The 19,424-nt window shown below is 43.6% G+C and overlaps 1 protein-coding gene across 1 annotated transcript in view; it reads left to right on the forward strand.

The window, feature by feature from the left end:
• Positions 1-19,424, forward strand: part of LOC139409710 (obscurin, cytoskeletal calmodulin and titin-interacting RhoGEF a) — a 95,296-nt gene that overhangs the window by 57,479 nt on the left and 18,393 nt on the right. The window contains exons 44-72 of the mRNA XM_071155110.1: positions 349-424; positions 516-613; positions 6,615-6,724; positions 6,921-7,124; positions 7,308-7,390; positions 7,489-7,662; positions 7,790-7,949; positions 8,080-8,187; positions 8,278-8,442; positions 10,236-10,394; positions 10,677-10,854; positions 11,230-11,343; positions 11,575-11,742; positions 11,991-12,093; positions 12,232-12,361; positions 12,856-12,961; positions 14,708-14,816; positions 14,902-15,041; positions 15,159-15,271; positions 15,528-15,696; positions 15,980-16,067; positions 16,210-16,410; positions 16,528-16,588; positions 16,722-16,799; positions 16,955-17,127; positions 17,249-17,275; positions 17,382-17,534; positions 17,620-17,665; positions 17,782-17,856. Of these exons, the coding sequence (XP_071011211.1) occupies positions 349-424; positions 516-613; positions 6,615-6,724; positions 6,921-7,124; positions 7,308-7,390; positions 7,489-7,662; positions 7,790-7,949; positions 8,080-8,187; positions 8,278-8,442; positions 10,236-10,394; positions 10,677-10,854; positions 11,230-11,343; positions 11,575-11,742; positions 11,991-12,093; positions 12,232-12,361; positions 12,856-12,961; positions 14,708-14,816; positions 14,902-15,041; positions 15,159-15,271; positions 15,528-15,696; positions 15,980-16,067; positions 16,210-16,410; positions 16,528-16,588; positions 16,722-16,799; positions 16,955-17,127; positions 17,249-17,275; positions 17,382-17,534; positions 17,620-17,665; positions 17,782-17,856 (3,569 nt within the window). The remainder of the gene's footprint in view (positions 1-348; positions 425-515; positions 614-6,614; positions 6,725-6,920; positions 7,125-7,307; positions 7,391-7,488; positions 7,663-7,789; positions 7,950-8,079; positions 8,188-8,277; positions 8,443-10,235; positions 10,395-10,676; positions 10,855-11,229; positions 11,344-11,574; positions 11,743-11,990; positions 12,094-12,231; positions 12,362-12,855; positions 12,962-14,707; positions 14,817-14,901; positions 15,042-15,158; positions 15,272-15,527; positions 15,697-15,979; positions 16,068-16,209; positions 16,411-16,527; positions 16,589-16,721; positions 16,800-16,954; positions 17,128-17,248; positions 17,276-17,381; positions 17,535-17,619; positions 17,666-17,781; positions 17,857-19,424) is intronic.

The following is a 19,424-nucleotide window of genomic DNA, read 5'->3' on the forward strand; positions in this document are numbered from 1 at the left end:
AAGTGGCTAGTGGTATTACAGAGAGAGAAAAAAATATATCTTATTTTATATTAAAAAAAAACTAAAATACAGAACAAATCTGAGGGGGCACGTGCCCCTGTGCCATCTATGGGCATGCCACCTCTGCTGTATACCCTCAAAACATGGTTAAAACTATCATTTTGATCTCATCGATGGTCATTCCTTGCATCCATAGCTCTGTCAATAAATTTGATTGTACTTACATTTCTCCAGTCCCATCCCTCAGATGTTCACCAAAGCAGTAGCGGGGTGGCCGCTTTGTTATTGTTGATTTGCAGATTGCCCCTTTAACTGACAATTATAATTTATTTTTCTCTGTTTCCCCAGTGTCTAGTCCCTCTGACTACGATACAGCTCCAGATTTCATAGAGCCTGCTGACATAATCCCCAAAGATCACCCCAGGTAAGCCATTCAAAATCATAATTTAACATGTAACTATATCCTCCTGTTCTATGGCATTATTGTTTGTTAATAAGAAAATATTTTCCCAAAGGGAAAAGGAAGCCATTAAGTCACAGGACCAGTTATCCAATAAGGAGGATGAAGAACAGAAAGTCACGTCTCAACCACCCAGGCATTTTAAGGCCAAAGGTCAGCCATATTCTGTTATGTTGTTAGATCTAAATAGTGAGTTGTTACCTTTTCTGGTGATGGTATTTCACATGTTGTACTGAATCCATTCACTTTAACACTAATGGCTGTAATGTAATATCATGCACATATAATGGGTTGCACTCTGCATTGTGTTGTGTAGAGTTGAGACAGAGTTATATAAATAGAAAATAACAGGTTCAATGCCTCTTAACTGCATCTGCACCTTCTCCAATAGGAGAAGACACAGTCATGCTTAGACCTATACAAGTATTTGTGCACGTGCACATGCATTGCATGTGGCACCAGAATTTGCATACCAGTGACGTGCAGTGAGGTCGGTGGCTGGATAAACAGTACTCACAAATAAACATTGGTGGAGCCCAAATTCACCATACAATAGATAGCTCCAATAACCAGAGTTACATAGGCTACTAACCAAAATTGACAAGCAATTTTCATAAAAAGTAAATACCAATGTAGCCAAGAAACACAAGCAATAGCCTCTGATAGCGACCTGTTTCATTGCTATCATCTGACAAAAACACACCGCTCAACTGAGTTTAGCCATAAACCGATGTAGCATCCACAGCTACAGCTGATAGCTGGCTAGCTAATCAAATGTGTGGCTGTCTGATCACAGACATCAGAAATATAACACAATGTCAAGGATACATAAAGTTATAGCTAGTTACAACTGAATAGCGAAGCAACATTTTATATTAAAATAAAACAAACCAATGCATGACGCAGTCAGCTAGCTAACAAGCCTGCTACACTAACTAGCTAGCTGCTTGGAAACAGCAATCAAAACAAGTAATCCATTGTAGTTTTAACACTCGCAAAAATATTTACAACGAAATAGCAAATGCGACATACAGTTTATTCACAATGTATTCAGATCCCTTCACTTTTTTTTTTCCACATTTTGTTACATAACATCCCTAAAAATAGTTTGTTTTTCTTTTCAATCTACACACAATACCCCAAAATGAAAAAAAAAGGTTTTGAGACATTTTTGCTAAATGGAAACAAACAACTGAAATATCACATTTACATAAATATTCAGACCCTTTGCTAACTACTTTGTTGAAGCACCTTTGGCAGCAATTACAGCCTAGAGTCTTCTTGGGTATGAGGCTACAGGCTTGGCACACCTGTATTTGGGGAGTTTCTCCTATTCTTCTCTGCAGATCCTCTCAAGCTCTGTCAGCTTGGATAGGGAACATCACAACACAGCTGTTTTCAGGTCTCTCCAAAGATGTTTGATCGGCTTTAAGTCCGGGTTCTGGCCTGGCCACGCAAGGACATTCAGAGACTGTTGTCTTGGCTGTGTGCTTAGGGTCGTTGTCCTGTTGGAAGGTGAACCTTCGCCTAGTCTGAGGTCTGAAGCAGGTTTTCATCACGGATATCTCATTCCCTCAATCCTGTATAGTCTCCTAGTCCCTCCTGCTGAAAAACATCCTCACAGCATAATGCTGCCACCACCATGCTTCACCGTAGGGATGGTATCAAGTTTCCTCCAGATGTGGCGCTTGGCATACAGGCCAAAGAGTTCAATCTTGGTTTCATCAAACCAGAGAATCTTGTTTCTCATGGTCTGAGAGTCATTTAGGTGCCTTTTGGCGAACTCCAAGCTGGCTGTCATGTGCCTTTTTACTGAGGAGTGGCTTCCATCTGGCCACTCTACTATAAATGCCTGATTGGTGGAGTGCTGCAGAGATGGTTGTCCTTCTGGAAGGTTCTCCCATCTCCACAGAGGAACTGGAGCTTTGTCAGAGTGACCATCAGGTTCTTGGTTACCTATCTGACCAAGGCCCTTCTCCCCCAATTGCTCCGTTTGGCCGGGCGGCCAGCTCTAGGAAGAGTCCTGGTGGTTCCAAACTTCTTCCATTTAAGAATGATGGAGGCCACTGTGTTCTTGGGGATCTTTAATGCTGCAGAAATGTTTTGGTACCCTTCTCCAGATCTGTGCCTCGACACAATCCTGTCTCGGAGCTATAATTCCTTTGACCTCATGGCTTGGTTTTTGCTCTGACATGCACTGTCAACTGTGGGACCTTACAGTTGAAGTTTAGAAGTGTACATACACCTCAGCCAAATACATTTAAACTCAGTTTTTCACAATTCCTGACATTTAATCCAAGTAAAAAAGTCCCTGTCTTAGGTCAGTTAGGATCACCACTTTATTTTAAGAATGTGAAGTGGCAGAATAATAGGAGAGACTGATTTATTTCAGCTTTTATTTCTTTCATCACATTCCCAGTGTGTTAGAAGTGTACATACACTCAATTAGTATTTGGTAGCATTGCCTTTAAATTGTTTAACTTGGGTCAAACTTTTTGGGTAGCCTTCCACAAGCTTGGGTGAATTTTGGCCCATTCCTCCTGACAGAGCTGGTGTAACTGAGTCAGGTTTGTAGGCCTCCTTGCTCGCCCACACTTTGTCAGTTCTGCCTAAAATTTTCTATAGGATTGAGGTCAGGGCTTTGTGTCGGTCACTCCTATACCTTGACTTTGTTGTCCTTAAGCCATTTTGCCACAACTTTGGAAGTATGCTTGGAGTCATTGTTCATTTGGAAGACCCATTTGCGACCAAGCTTTAACTGATGTCTTGAGAGGTTGCTTCAATATATCCACATAATTTTCCTCCCTCATGGTGCCATCTATTTTGTGAAGTGCACCAGTCCCTCCTGCAACAAAACACCCCCACAACATGATGCTGCCACCCCCGTGCTTCACGGTTGGGATGGTGTTCTTCAGCTTGCAAGCCTCCCCCTTTCTCCTCCAAACATAATGATGGTCATTATGGCCAAACAGTTCTATTTTTGTTTCAAGAGACCAGAGGACATTTCTACAAAAAGTACGATCTTTGTCCCCATGTGCAGTTGCGAACCATAGTCTGGCTTTTGTTATGGCAGTTTTGGAGCAGTGACTTCTTCCTTGCTGAGTGGCCTTTCAGGTTATGTTGATATAGGACTTGTTTTACTGTGGATATAGATACTTTTGTTCTTGTTTCGTCCAGCATCTTCACAAGGTCCTTTGCTGTTGTTCTTGCACTTTTCGCACCAAAGTCAGTTAATTTCTAGGAGACAGAATGCGTCTCCTTCCTGAGTCGTATGACGGCTGCGTGGTCCCGTGGTGTTTATACTTGCATACTATTGTTTGTACAGATGAGCGTGGTACCTTCAGGCGTTTGGAAATTGCTCCCAAGGATGAACCAGACTTGTGGAGGTCTACAATGTTTTTTTCTGAGGTCTATGCTGATTTGTTTAGATTTTCCCATGATGTCAAGCAAAGAGGCACTGAGTTTGAAGGTAGGCCTTGAAATACATCCACAGGTACACCTCCAATTGACTCAAATTATGTCAATTAGCCTAACAGAAGCTTCTAAAGCCATGACATCATTTTCTGGAATTTTCCAAGCTGTTTAAAGGCACAGTCATTTTAGTTTATGGAAACTTCTGATCCTCTGGAATTGTGATACAGTGAAATACTCTGTAAGCAATTGTTGGAAAAATGAATTGTGTCAATGCACAACGTTGATGTCCTAACCAACTTGCCAAAACTATAGTTTGTTAACAAGACATTTGTGGAGTGGTTGAAAAATATGTTTTTTTTTACTCCAACCTAAGTGTATGTAAACTTCCGACTTCAACTGTAGATAGGTGTGTGCCTTTACAAATCATGTCCAATCAATTGAATTTACCATAGCTGGACCAATCCAGTTGTAGAAACATCTCAAGGATGATCAATGGAACCTGGATACATCTGAGCTCAATTTCAAGTCTCATAGCAAAGGGTCTGAATACGTATGTAAATAAGGTATTTCTGTTTTTTATTTGAAATAAATTAGCAACATTTTCTAAAAACCTGTTTTCGCTTTGTCCTTGTGGGATATTGTGTGTAGATTGATGAGGGAAAAAAATATTTAATAATTTTTAGAATAAGGCTGTAACGTATCAAAATGTGGAAAAAGTGAAGGGGTCTGAATACTTTCCAAATGCACTGTATCATTTTATATCTAGCAAGATATTAGCTATGTCTTACCTTTTCAGGTAAGCCAAAGACATTCCCATTCCTTACATCTACAAAGCAAAAGTAAATGTCCAAGATACGTCAAAATCTCAGTAAAAATGTGAAGTAGAGGGTGTCATGGTGATTGCTTGTGCACAGCTTACCCCAGCAATAGCCACACAACATGATTAGGCAATGTACATGCTCAAAATATGGAAACGGCTTGAATGAAGGTATTTCAAGCTAGGCAAAGCAGCTATGCCTATGCTGACCCTTTCCACTAACAGTGACTGGAGTCAGATGGTTGCTAGCATCAAGGCTTTTAAATGGCTTTGAATGTATGGAAAGAAGGTTGAGGCAGTTGTAGCAAATGTTGAGATTGAGCATAAAAAGCACCAGAATCATTGAGAAAAAAACATTAGATAACAAAAAACGTCACATGTTATTTGGATAGTTCTGATAGTCATTTAAAAAGAAGTTTAGTAATTTAGCAGACGCTGTTATCCACAGCGACTTAGAGGAGCAATTATGATTAAGTGCCTTGCTAAATGGGCACATCAACAGATTTTTTTCACCTTGTCAGTTCGGGGATTCGAACCAGCAACCTTTCAGTTACTGGTCCAACACTAACCGCTAGGTTACCTACCTCTACAGATGGTCATACTATCAACAAACTATTTTTAACCAATTTTTTAAATGTAATTTAACCCTTATTTTATCAACTCACCTGGTAAAATAAGAGTTAAATATATATGTTTAACTATCTGTTGATATGCAACTGCTTGCTAAGTTTACGGTTAGGTTTAGAATAAGGGTTAGGGTAAGGCTAGGGTTAGGGTAACGGTTAAGATTTGGGCTAACCCTTATCCCTTAGCTTTAAGGTAAGAGTTAAGTTTAGGGTTAGGATAAGGGTTAATGTTAGGGTTAGGGTTAGTAGATAGTTGATATCTTACTGATAGTCTGTGGAGCATCGACTGCATCGGTGCCTATTGGATAGTAAAGCAATATCACTTTCAGTGCCTGACCAGTGAGAATACAATTTGTTTCACCAAAGCAAACATCTTGGCAAAAAGACTCAAATGTTAGGCTGCGCAGCTAGCATGGAATGCTAAAACAACACACCTTCTCTAATAGAGCTGAAGACAAGAGAAAGTGAAATTGACAATGTAACAGGTTCATGGGCGATGGACCAAAGCATTTTACACATTGTTGATCGTCATACTTTCTTATAACAGCTCCGCAAAACTCAGATGACAGATGCGGATTTGTATTGATTTGGCAAATTATACACCGTAATGCAATAAAACAAGTAGAACGTTTATTCAGAAACGCCATCATCCCGGAAACCCTAGACCCACCTGGACAAAAGGAATACCCATATGAGAACGCTGTTCATTGACTACAGCTCAGCGTTCGGCTCAGTACAACACTGGGGCCAAGCTTCCTGCCATCCATACCTCTATACTATGCTGTGTCAGAGGAAAGCCCCAAAAATTGTCAGACTCTAGCCACCCAAGTCATAGACTGTTCTCTCTGCTACAGCACGGCAAGGGGTACCGGAGCGCCAAGCCTAGGTCCAAAGGCTCCTTAACAGCTTCTACCCCTACACAACTGCTGAACAAATGGCAACCCGGACTATTTGCATTGACCCCCTCGTTATTGTTATTTTAATGTGTAACTTTTCTTTACTAAAGTTTATTCAGTAAATATTTGCTTAACTCTATTTTCTCAACTGCATTGTTGGTAAGTAAGCATTTCATGGTACCTGTTGTATTTGATTCGATTTTTTGAATAATCCCTAAAAAGGGACCTAATTGACCCAGTCCACTCTATAATCACTCTGCTCATTCAAAGTAAGAGTGGCAAAAGTACAAATGTAATATCTCTGGTATGTCGAAAGCTATCTACAGTATTTCATAACCTAGGGAAAGATTACGGTGCTAACCTTTGCACACTTCTCTCACCACTTCTGAACGTCCCATCAGTACCTGATGCCATGTTGAGGACTCCATCCCCCAAACACTATCATGCCCACACACCTGCTGCTCTTACAGGCTCTGGCTCGGAGTCAGATTGTGACGAGGATAGAATAGAGGTACAGTATGGTTTGAACATGGAGCCCTCTTTCAAACAATTTTGTTCTGATCATTTTTTCATTGAGACAAAAATTATACTTTTTTTAATCTCACTAATGAATACAGTAACCTTATCATACTTGGTCTTTATACAGTAACATTTGCTTGGACAAGCAGTTAACTACCATTTTTTTTTTACCAACCTCTTTTCCATAGACATTTGATATATACGTGGCCAGAGCTAACTGCAGTCCTCAACAAGGTGGCAACAAGGAGAGCTTTGTGTTGAAGGAGGGTCAGTACGTGGAGGTCTTGGACTCTGTCCACCCGGAGAAGTGGCTGGTCCGCACCAAGCCCTCCAAGACCACCTCCTCACGCCAAGGATGGGTCTCTCCTGCATACCTGGAGAAAAAGAGAAACGTATGAGGTCATCAGTATGTCCTGGTTGGGCATGAAGGATGGGCGTAAAATGGACAACGTTGACATGTTTTGACCGTGCAAACAACCACGTTTTGTGTTTCGTCATGTAAACAGGATTCGGATGATGATAATATTTCACCGTGCATTAATTCAAGTGTTCACTGTTTTTTTGTTGTTGTAAAGGAGACATTCCCACAAATGAGAACACCACAACAGGAGCTTGATGTACCAGGGTCTACAGGGGAGAACTACAGGAGAACCCTAAGGTGAGTGAACAAATATTACTTGATTACACAGTGTGTTTCGCATATTTGATTCACATCGTTTCTTAAAGACAACTGTCTACATTCCCTTCTGTCTTTAGCCAATTAATCCAGGGGCTGATTGATGGGGAGGAAGAGTTTGTGAAGGAGATGAAGGAATTCATGTCCCACCACCTGCACCACTTAGACACCAGCCCTCGTGTCCCTATCAACATCATCAACCAGAAAGAAACCATCTTCCGCAATATAAAGGACATCATGGCTTTACACGAGAGGTCGCACCTGTTCTCTTTGTTGAGAGGGAGAGCTGGTTCTAGTGCTGACGTTTTTTACTCGTGTAAATGAAATGTAAGTAAAAAACTTGAAATAAATACTGTCCTTATTTTCCTACCCCATACTCAGATCTATTCTGCCCAGTCTGAGTGAGTGTTCTACTGACGATGACGTGGCCATGCATCTGGTCAAACATGCAGTGGACTTTGAGAAGTATCTGCAGTACATGGTGGGCCAATCACAGGCAGAGGCCTGTGTCACTGACAAGACCATCCAGCAGTACTTCAAGGTATGCAATACAATAATTTACCCATAATGCACAAAAATCGACCCCCCACTCTCACAAGAAAAACTATTTGCACTCACATGCTCCCAGTTTTCCATACTCACATTCACGCGTATGGAACTTTGTGTTCCAGCAAAACACGGAAACACACCCTGAGCACCCGGAAACTGCAGTCCTGGATGTCATCACCTTCTTACAGAGACCAGTGGAGAGGATTCAGACCTACCAGGCCTTGCTCAAGGTCAGTGCTCATCATCTGATTCTAAGTGTCCATGTTGAGACCTTTCTGAAGCCTTAAGCCATGTATTTCTCCCTGTGTTTGTGTTGACAGGAACTGATCAAGAACAAGGCTAAGTGTGCGAAAAACTGTCTTCTACTGGAAGATGCCTTCTCCATGGTGTCCTGTCTGCCCTGGCGTTCTGACAACCTACACCAGGTGTCTCTAATTGAGAACTACCCTGCCCCACTCACTGCACTAGGAGAACCTGTCCGCCAGGTAACTCACCCTTCCTGAACCCCTAGTTTATCTCCATAGAATGTCAGTCCTGAAAGGCTGAAACAGTTCCTAGTTTTCATCCTCTCCTTCTAATAAGGTACTAATTCAGTCCTGATACACCAGGTGAGTGCAGTTAAAGACATGCTCCGGAACTTTGGCGACTACTAAGTATTTTTTAACCCTCCCACTTTGGGCTGGATGTATCAATATGTCGTTCATACATGCAAAATATATGACCAGAATTTCTGTTTTACATCTAGCAATTCGAGTTGTAGCCAAAGAGCTTCAGCCCCTCGCCATTTGAGTGACAGCTAGCAAGATACACACACAGCAGAGCGAGAGAGAAAGCAATGATGTGGTGCACATCTACACATCTCAGTTGCGGCCAAATACTGTACATGGGCACCCTTGCACATTTCTTCTCAAATAAATTGAAATGTCAAAAAACAGTTTTGGCCACCACACCTTGTAATAGGACTTTTAACATTGCAGAACCAATTTAATTTGTGTAAACTTAAATGTACATTTTAATTTAGAAAATAAAGACAAATGGCATAGACAAAATTATTGGCAATCCGGAGCTAGTACTTGGTTGCACAGCCTTTGGCCAAGATGACTGCAGGCAAACACTTCTTGTAGCCATCAATGAGCTTGCTGCACCTTTCCACGGACAATTTGGCCCACCTTTCAGCAGCAAACTGCTGTAATTCCTTAATGTTTGAGGGGTGCTCTCCACCAACTGCTGTTTTCAGATCTCGCCATAGGTTTGAATGTGTTTCAGATCTGGACTCTTTGCCGCCCACTACAGAACAGTCCAGCATCTCTTCTTAACCATTCCTGGGTGTTTTATGATGTGTGTTCTGAGTTGTTGTCCTGCTGGAAGAACCACAAACTTCAATGGAGTCCCAGTTTTTGAACACTGGGTTCAACATTGGACTCCAAAACACCTGGTAATCTGCTGATTTCATGATGCCTTGCACACTTTCTTGGCCCCCAGTACCAGAGGCAGCAAAGCAACACCACAGTATTATCAAATCTCCCCATGTTTGTTTGTAGGGAGGGTGTTGTTTTCATTGAATGCTTCATTTGGCCATCAGTAAACACAGCGCTGATCTGTATTGCCAAAGAGCTGTAATTTTGTTTCGCTGGTCCACAGAACATTTCCCCCAGGATGTATGCTTGTTTAGGTGGGGGTTTTGAGAAGGTCAGCCAGCCTTTCTTGTGGCCCCTTTAGCAGTGGGGTCTTCCTATGTTTACCAACGACCAAAGGAAGTGTTCAAAGAAAATAACAACCAAAATACAATTTGTTCCGTAATGTTGAAAATCCAATAACAAAGTGTGGAAACAATGTTTATTTTAGGAGAAGTCTGGAATTATTTAAGAAAATTGCAAGGGTGCCAATATATGTGATGCAGTACGGGGGGCACCTTTTGGCTCGCGAGTTCTACTTTCAGAACTACTGGCTAAAAAGTATGTAAAAGTATAGGATAATCTCTTTAATTACCAGGTCGAAACAAAAATATGTTTTTTTGTCCCTCCAGGACCAGAATTGAACAGCCCTGGTTTAGAATATGCCAACATGCCTAAACTACCTGAGCTGTACTGTAACAAACAGTGGAAGTTTCTCAGATGCTGATGGGGATACAGCATCATTGGAAGTTGAATGTCAAGGACATAGCTTAAAATGTGCCATCTTGATCTCGCATTGGTGCAGAAATTGGCTCACTCATGTTTTCCTCATCAATAATCCAGTTCCTCCTGAAGCTTTCATCCCACATCTCTCCTCCTCCCAGAGTCCTTTCACTGTGTGGGAGGAGTCTCCCGAGATCAAGACGTCCTCCAGGGGCCACCAGAGGCAGGTGTTCCTCTTCAAGGACTGTGTCTTGCTGTGTAAGCTCAAGAGAGACCCTGGCATGAACTCTGACACCTACGCCTTCAAGAACAAGATGAAGGTGAAAACCTGCCCCTTGACCTTTTCCCCAGTCAATGTAAATGCATAGTCCAATTCCTCTGTGCCAAGCTTATGTTACCAACCTGGGTTCGAACCCAGGTCTCCTGTGAGCCACAAGATTGTGTTATCTCTTGGAGATAAAAACCTAAGCGTTAGCTTGGGGAGATAACACACGTGGTAAGTCAAGGCTATTCACCACATTTAGTATGGTTTCTCCGAACCATCTCCATGACACACAGAGTGCCTTCCTTGTAATATTAACTTACTAACTCCCCTTCCCCAGCTGAATGATGTGGAGGTGAAGGAGACGGTGGGGGGAGAGGAGAAGTCCTGGGGGCTGTGGCACGAGCACCGGGGCTCAGTGAGGAGGTACACACTGCAGGGCCGCTCCGCCGTGCTCAAGCTGTCCTGGCTCAAAGACCTGAGAGAGTTGAAGCAACGCTCCAGCCTGACTGCCAGCAGTGAGTTCCTCTATGGCCGTCTTTTGGCACTGTCCATTGTTAAGTTTGTCTAATACACACTCTTAGAAAAAAAGGGCTCCAAAAGGGTTTCTTCAGCTGTCTCCATAGGAGAACACTTGTTGGTTCAAAGTATAAAAAAAACGTTTTGGTTCCAGGTAAACCAAAGGGTTCTACATGGTTCTACTTGGGGAGAGCCGAAGAACCCTCTCAGGTTCTAGATAACACCTTTTTTTCTAAGAGTGTACGAACACTGGCTTTATCTTCTGTTAACTCTGTCCAGCATGAACTCTATCCAATGTTGGATTTGGGCAGCACTAGATTTATTTTTCCTCATCTCTTCCCATTATTACAGTAGTCATGTGTGTGTTTCTGTAGGTCCACCAGAGTTTGAAGTTCTCCTGGCTGACTGCACCACAAAGATCGGGCAGACAATCAAGCTGGCCTGCAAAGTCACAGGAACACCCAAACCAGTGGTCAGCTGGTTCCAAGGTATACAAACCAGATGGCTTGCATAGGGTTTGTTCTTTTTTTAGTTGTTTATAGCAAATAGTTTAACCATATAGATTTGAGCTTTAGACTAGTTAGCCAGCCATTCAGGAGTAGTGTGGAAGTTCAGGGAGTACAACCTTGTGTACCAAATGTAGCAAGCAGAATGAGGTATGTCCTGTTCTTTAACAGCAGTACGATCTCTGACGCTCTGATATGACATCATCTCCCTAGATGGCCTGGCCCTAGAGGATGGTCCCCACCACATCATCACTGCAGACCGGGCAGGCACCTGCTGTCTCATCATGGATGGGGTCACTCCTGAGGACTCTGGACAGTACTTATGCTACGCTTCCAGCTCTGTGGGCCATGCTAGCACACTGGCCAAGATAGTGGTGGATGGTGAGTCCACGTTCACTTACAGTAGCTCTGGTGCTGAACTAAACAACCACAGTCCGGGATAACAGAGCATTGGTCTCCCTCACTCACTGTATGCATTTCATGTTAATGAATATTAGGGCTAAAGAACACTAAAATACAACAAACATAGCCATATGATTGTACTCTCTAACATGTTACGGTATACTCCATGGCATATTGTGCAAAGGCAATGCGTAGAGTGAACAAACTCATTATTTCCTGTCCTACAGCACCCCCCAGATTCCTTACCAGGCTGCAGAGTGCATGTCTGCTGGAGGGAGAGGACATCAAGTTTAGCTGTTCCACACACAGTACTCCTTTACCCCGAGTCAGGTATGGTGCAGTAAACTGGACAGGATTTACTGTATCCCCCTACAATGTCATGGGAACCTGGCTAGTACCTGCTTGATTCCCATTAAGATCGTCCCACATGTTGTTATTTGGTTGTGTGCCCTGGCATGTTTATGATAGTTGGTTTAAGGATGGCAGAGAGCTGACAGACCAGAGGAAGTACCACATAGAGAGTGATGCCCGCAGTGGGATCCTCACGCTCACCATCATGAACCCTGGAGAGACAGACCTGGGACAGTATAAGTGTGAGGTAGGCCTACCGTACATGTATGAACCCCCTTTATGTACTGTACTTCATATGTAATAATTGTTCCTAACATACAGGTAATAGTAATAATAATAACAATAATACATTATATAAAACCCCTTAAAAAAAGAACAAGGACACCGTACAGGAAAGAGTGGAAAAAACGAAATGGGGATTAAACAATTAAAATTAAACAAAAGTTACTTATCTTAAACTAGGGCTGAGTAAGGGGGCGAGCTAAGGTGAGGGAAAAGGTAGGTTTGAGTTCGGGCTTTGAAAGTGGTGATGTAGTCAGAGTTGCGGGTGGCTGGGGTGAGAGAGTTCCAGAGTTTGGGGGCAGTGGCGCTGAATGGCCGGTCCCCCATGGTGCACAGTACAGGTATTGAAGGTACAATATATATACTGTTGCTGTTCTTTATAGCAATGCATTCTTTGAGCTTTTGTGCACTGGTATAAAACAGTGCCGTTTTAAAATGTGAAATCCTGTCATGTTTTAGCTGTGGAACAAGTTGGGCAGTGCCAAGAGTAAAGCAGAGATGTGCTCCGCTTTTGCACAAGTGATGGACAGTGAGCCTGACCAACCACAGGCCATCTTGATCCAAGGTACAGTAGGAGAGTTCCCTCCACCAAATCAAGGTAAATGTCCACCTCGGAGTCAGGTCACAGGTTTTGAGAAGAAGGCTACAGTAGAGATGTTCATCTTTAGTGTCCACATGTTCTACACTATAAGACATGATGACAGTCTAATACAATCTAGGACAAGGACCCCATAGGTCTAACTCTTTTCTGATATCTAATGAGAGACAAGGGAAAGTATTGTTTTTATCCCAGTTTTATTCTGTGGACAATACAAGCTCAGTGTTAACTGAAGAGGGATCAGAAAAGCACATGCCATGGTCCTTACTTAGTTTCACCTCACCTCACGTTCACCTACTTTACCTCAGATCACTTTACTTCACCTCACGTTATCTCTGTTTTCATGCTGTCAGTCGTCATTGCCATTCCTCGTGTTCAATTTGGATTGTCTCATTACCCAGGTTACCCTTTCTATCCCATTTCATTCCAAACACCCGTGAAACCATAAACACTTCCAGTCACCGACATTAGCAATCAACATAGATATCATATCCTGGCTAGTTGTGCATATTCATGAAAGACATTGATACACTTTAGTATTGGATGTTTTTGCTCGTGTTTTCATCATGTTTCCATCTTTCAGAAATGACAAGCATTGGAAAGGACCGGGTCCTTTCCTCCCATTTGACTGATCTTGATGGATTTCCAAAAGCTTTTCCAAACAGGATAAATAAGGGGCCATAGCTCATTTACATCTCAGGGTGTTTCCCGGACATGGATTTGAACCTACAGTAGTCCTGGAGTAAAAAACTCTTTCAATAGACACTCTCCTTTGAGTTTACTTTTTAGTCCAGGACTAGGCTTAATCTGTGCCCGATAACGGCCCCTCAGAGTCCATATCAGGACCCCGAAAAGTCGATTGATTACGACACAGCAGTAATCCTTGCCATATCCATATATCTGACAAGTGTATATTTCATCCATATCATACACCTTCAACGAAACACATTCAATCACATAGAGTACATTTATATTTACTGTATTTCAAGGCAGATTAAAATTTTGTAATTTAAAAAAAAATAATACAATTTGAATACTGGCATTGCTGTATCTATCAATCACTTTCCTTCATGAGCTATGATTCCACCTCTAAGTAGTTTTCCCTTTGGCTTTTGGACACCAGTTGATCATGTGAGTCAATCCATTCTCTGTAACCCTCCTGCTCTCCATCTTCTGTAGTCCCCGAACAGGAAGTACCTCACAGAGCCTTCATCATGCTCACAGTATCATGGACCCAGTGCATGTGGATGGGTCCTCTCTCCTCTTCAACGCATGCCCAGTTAACTCTCCACTCCTACCCATACAAGATGGTCATGTGCTGGGCATCAGGCGCCCCTTATCCCCCCCCCCCCCCCCCCCCTGGGGAGTGGGCATGTGTCCATGTCCTGTTCATGGGCTGATTTACAAACTATTGGGTGTCCTTCAAGTCTGGAGGTAAGACGTGCACTGGTTATTGTGTTCCTGTGAGTCTGGAGGTAAGGGTACTGTACGTTCCTAACATTAGCTTTTATCATATTTCTCATTCATTCTACATTTTTAAATAGACAGTTGCTGATGTCTCGACACGCTTTGCCTCGGTCACAAATTAGCATGGCTTCAAAAAATATATTCATTGTAAAGGCCAGTTAATAATATGAATGAATGATTTTGGACTATTAGACCCGAACAGCACCTAAGAGCATCAATATGAGAGAGGTGTCATTGTGCTTCCAGACTCCGACTCAGAGGGCTGGTCCACTGCCATGGTGAAGCAATGGCTGCAGACAGACTTCCACCCCACCTCTGTTGTCAAAATGCTCTTCCAGCCTGGATACCCTCAGCCGTGAGTCTGCCTGCCAGAACTGTGATACATTCATCATCCTACTGCACCATCTCTATTTTTATCCCAATATATATTTTCTCTACAGAGCCGAGGGTAGCCAAGAGGAAAGGGACCCTTCCGCCAGAGGACACGTGGAGGCTCCACAGTTCCCCACTGAGCTTGAGGAGAGACCGGAGGTTGAGGAGGAACTTTATGTTCCTGAGGCCATAGAGGAAATGCCAACAGGTACTATACTTTGCAATTGTGCATACACACTGTAGTTCCTTATTTTCTAAAAGAGGTGGCCACTGTGCCTAAGACATGAATCATCTCATGAAATGACCTCACTTCCTGTCTCCTCAGCTCCTCCCTCCATCCAGGTGCCGGTGGAGGACCTGTGTGTGGAGCCTGGTCAATCAGCTACCTTCACCATCATCATCACAGGAAGGCCCACCCCCGAGATTCAGTGGTACAAGGTTGGGACGCTTCAAACTTCGTCAATCTAAGACCACCATCATCTCATTCACTGTTATAATTCACTTAATCCAAACCTTCGTTATGACATTCCCCAATACATTTAAGCATAGCTGACACCGCCGGACATAACTAACCAAAACTATTAATCAACTGAGTAGTACGAGCATGGTAATTGTTGGTGTTCTCCTCCACGGCTTGGCCCCTGTGCTGTCGTAGAAGCTGTACCTTAGTAGTGTCTCTCTCATATGATTGGAGGATGGAGAGGAGCTGTTGGCCACTGAGAATGTGGAGGTGGTCCAGAATGGTGCCCGCTGCTCTCTGACTGTGCTGTGCCCGGAGAGTGAGGACGGTGGCATCTACACCTGCTGGGCCTATAACGACTTAGGACACACCTCCTGTCAGGCTCGGCTGACAGTGGAGGAGGGTAAGACCTCAGTACACACCTATGGTGTCTGTCAAATTAATTAAAAAATGAATCCCCCTTGTACAGCAGCACACTACTTTTCACCTGAGCCATGTGTCTATCCGTTCACTGTCCTTATTTTTTACTGTCATTCAAACTAGCCGATGCCAAACCTATGACAGATGTAACACAAAATGCCTAGAATATGAGCATCCCAATCCCCGAATGCAGCTGAAACACCACAAATGTGATGCTCTCTGGCTGCCTGCATGTGACTGCATGGTCCTGGTCCTCTTTTCTGTAGGTCCACTGGAGTCGCAGGAGAGAGAGGCGGAGCTTGGGAAGAGGAGGAAGCTGCTGTCTGTGTATGACGTCCATGAGGAGATTGGGAGGTAAGTACACATTTAGTTGGGTGTCATATTTCGCACTGCAGCAATCGGTCAAACTGCAACTGTGGAGGTGATGTTCCCTTTGGCTGCGTTCCAATAAACTCAAATGGGTTCCGTCCTCTTCCTCTTCTCCCCGTGTCTGTAGAGGCACGTTTGGGGTGGTAAAGCGGGTTACCCACAGGAGGACGGGCGAGGGCTTTGCCGCCAAGTTCCTGCCCCTGAGGAGCAGTACGAGGACCAGGGCGTTCCAAGAGAGGGACCTGCTCTCCCGGCTGGCCCACCCCAGGGTGGCCTGTCTGCTGGACTTCTTCTCTACACGGAGGACCCTGGTCCTGGTCACCGAAGCGTATCCTTCCCCATGGCGCTTTTAGCCACTTCACCGATGAAGACCTAAGGGTGGAGATGTAGCGCTCAATTTGATCCATGTTTAACACGGCACATCGTTCTTAATACCATAACGTAGCTGCTCTTCTCGCGGTCTCCTTGATCATTTGCTGTCGAAGGGATCAATCAGCGAGAGAGAGGTAAAACCTTTGCTCTTTTGACTGTAAAACCCAATCTTGTTGAACGGTGTTTAGAGTTGACCCCAGTTTTGCCTGGATGCTAAGGCTATTATGACTTCCCTATGATGTTTATAAACTGCGTTCATGGTACCAGGTGCAGATGTACATTCAGCAAATCCTGGAGGGAGTTGGTCACATCCACAGCATGAACATCCTACATCTGGACATCAATGTAAGTTTGCATGTTTCGTTTGGTTGTTCATGCATTCACTTTCGTTTTGTGCACATTGAAACAATGCACCCTGGTCGATAGTTTGACGGACAGCTTAGTCCGTGACATGGTAAGTTCCCTCACCCACCATCTGCCATTGGAATTCAATCACACAGCCGGACAATATCCTGATGGTGTTTCCACCCAGAGAGGAGATCAAGATCTGTGACTTTGGCTTCTGTCAGGAGATGGACACTTCCAGACACCAGTACAGCCAGTTTGGCACTCCTGAGTTTGTGGCCCCTGAGATCATACATCAAGACCCCGTCACTATAGCAAGTGACATCTGGTAAGCGAAACGTATTATCTGTTTCAGTACATCTGTGCCACTCTATGTGACATTCCTATCATATGAAGGGGAAAATGTGACGATTTATCGCGACAGAAATATTTTCTCTCTTCTTTGTCAGGTCCATTGGTGTTGTGGCCTATTTATGGCAAGTACTGTATGATTTATGTTTTTTTTTTTTTAAATGCAATATTTGAGTCTCATCATATAGTACATGGAGTGTTAAGTGTTGAAATCATGCTGTGTCCTGTCAGTCTGATGTGCCGCTGTCCGTTCATGGGGGAGACGGACCGGGCCACTCTGATGAGGGTGGGGGAGGGGACACTGAACTGGGACGCACCCGACCTCACCTACAGGAGCACCGGTGCCCAGGGCTTCCTCCGCACGGTCCTGCAGCCAGACCCAGTGTAAGATACACAACCATCGACATGAATGAAGATATTATGATTTCTTATATGGATATAACTCTAAATGATTTGATTCTCTCCTTAGAAAGCGGCCAACTGCATTTGAGTGTCTGGGGCACAAATGGTTCCAGGTAAGAATTACATACACAGTTTGTTTCTGTCTCAGCCGGGTTGGTGGAGACAAATAAAATGGAGGAAAACAATTAATCTTGTCTAACACATTCTCTCTTGTTGATTATGTTGTCAGGGTGAACATGAGGATGAGACTGATGATATCAATACAAGGGCTCTGAAAGTCTTCATCTCAAGGAGAAAATGGCAGGTACAATAATGACATGCAGGGCTCTATTTTAACAAACCTAATGCAATGATAAAGTGGTAGCATTATAGGTTCGGGGGTGTGTCGGAAATATTTGTGCTATTTTTTACAAACGGAATTATGGGCACAGTAACTGGCGTTGGTGCGAAAGGGCTGGGTTTTGATGACTAAACAAATTGGAGGCTTTAAGCCTCACTGGCCAATCGGAACATGCTCCATGGCTAAATATTTGGTTGCTTCAAGTTGTGTATTTACAATCTTTTATGTATTGCCTTTATGTATTGCCTTGTCATCAACTCCAATTTCAGTGTTAGTCCGTTATAGCCTAGTTTGTTAAATAGCCTACAGAAACCAAAAATGTTGAACATGTTTTCAGTCCACATTGTTCTAAGTAATTGCATGTCTTCAATAAGGAAACATATTGCTAAACATAGCATTCACACTGGAGGCTAGGCCTACTGTAAATTGCATTATGGCTGATTCACTGACATGCCAAACGTACGATTAAATTCACTATTGATAAGGCCTAAAAAGAGTGAATAATTCTAATCAAATTAGAATCTAAATGAAACAAAAACTGGTTTTAAATAGGGTACAGTATGTCTAAATACAGTTACAGGCACCATAATTGCTTCCTGTGGGCAATATAATATCAAGGCAACGCAGACAATAGAGGGTTTTATGCACATCCAAACTTTTCACAGAAGATGGACAAAGATACAATATATAGAGAATGTCCACTCGAAGCACGTGATGCCGCGGAGCTGAGCAGACGTTGACAAACCGAGCTCTTCAAAGTTATTCCATTATTACCTAAATAACAACGTTGAAACAATATTCTAACATTGGCTGATAAAGAGCCATGGCCCTCCGACCGAGAGGCAAGAGGGACGACCAAAACGTTGTTGATTTCCAAGATAACTGTTACGGTGCGTGAATGAGGACCCAAAAGCGAATTAACTTAAACAGAGCTTCTTTAATTACCAAACATAGGTAGGCTCAGACGGACCGGCAGATTCCGACAGGACAAGACAAGGTTACAGCAAACATGACGACAGTCTGGTTCAGGCATGAAACACAACCAACAAGAATCCGACAAGGACAGGAACAAAAACAGAGAGAGATATAGGGGACTAATCAGAGGGAAAAAGGGAACAGGTGGGAAAAGGGGTGACGAGGTGGTTAGGAGGAGACAAGGCACAGCTGGGGGAAAGAGGGGGTGGAAAGGTAACCTAACAACGACCAGCAGAGGGAGACAGGGTGAAGGGAAAGGACAGAGACAAGACACAACATGACAGTACATGACAGTACCCCCCCACTCACCGAGCGCCTCCTGGCGCACTCGAGGAGGAAACCTGGCGGCAACGGAGGAAATCCTCGATCAGCGCACGGTCCAGCACGTCCCGAGAGGGAACCCAACTCCTCTCCTCAGGACCGTACCCCTCCCAATCTACGAGGTACTGGTGACCACGGCCCCGAGGACGCATGTCCAAAATTCTACGGACCCTGTAGATGGGTGCGCCCTCGACAAGGATGGGGGGGGGGGGGGGGGGGGGGGGAAGACGAGCGGG

The sequence above is a fragment of the Oncorhynchus clarkii genome, chromosome 5 (genome assembly GCF_045791955.1).
Source record: "Oncorhynchus clarkii lewisi isolate Uvic-CL-2024 chromosome 5, UVic_Ocla_1.0, whole genome shotgun sequence".
Classification (NCBI taxonomy): domain Eukaryota; kingdom Metazoa; phylum Chordata; class Actinopteri; order Salmoniformes; family Salmonidae; genus Oncorhynchus; species Oncorhynchus clarkii.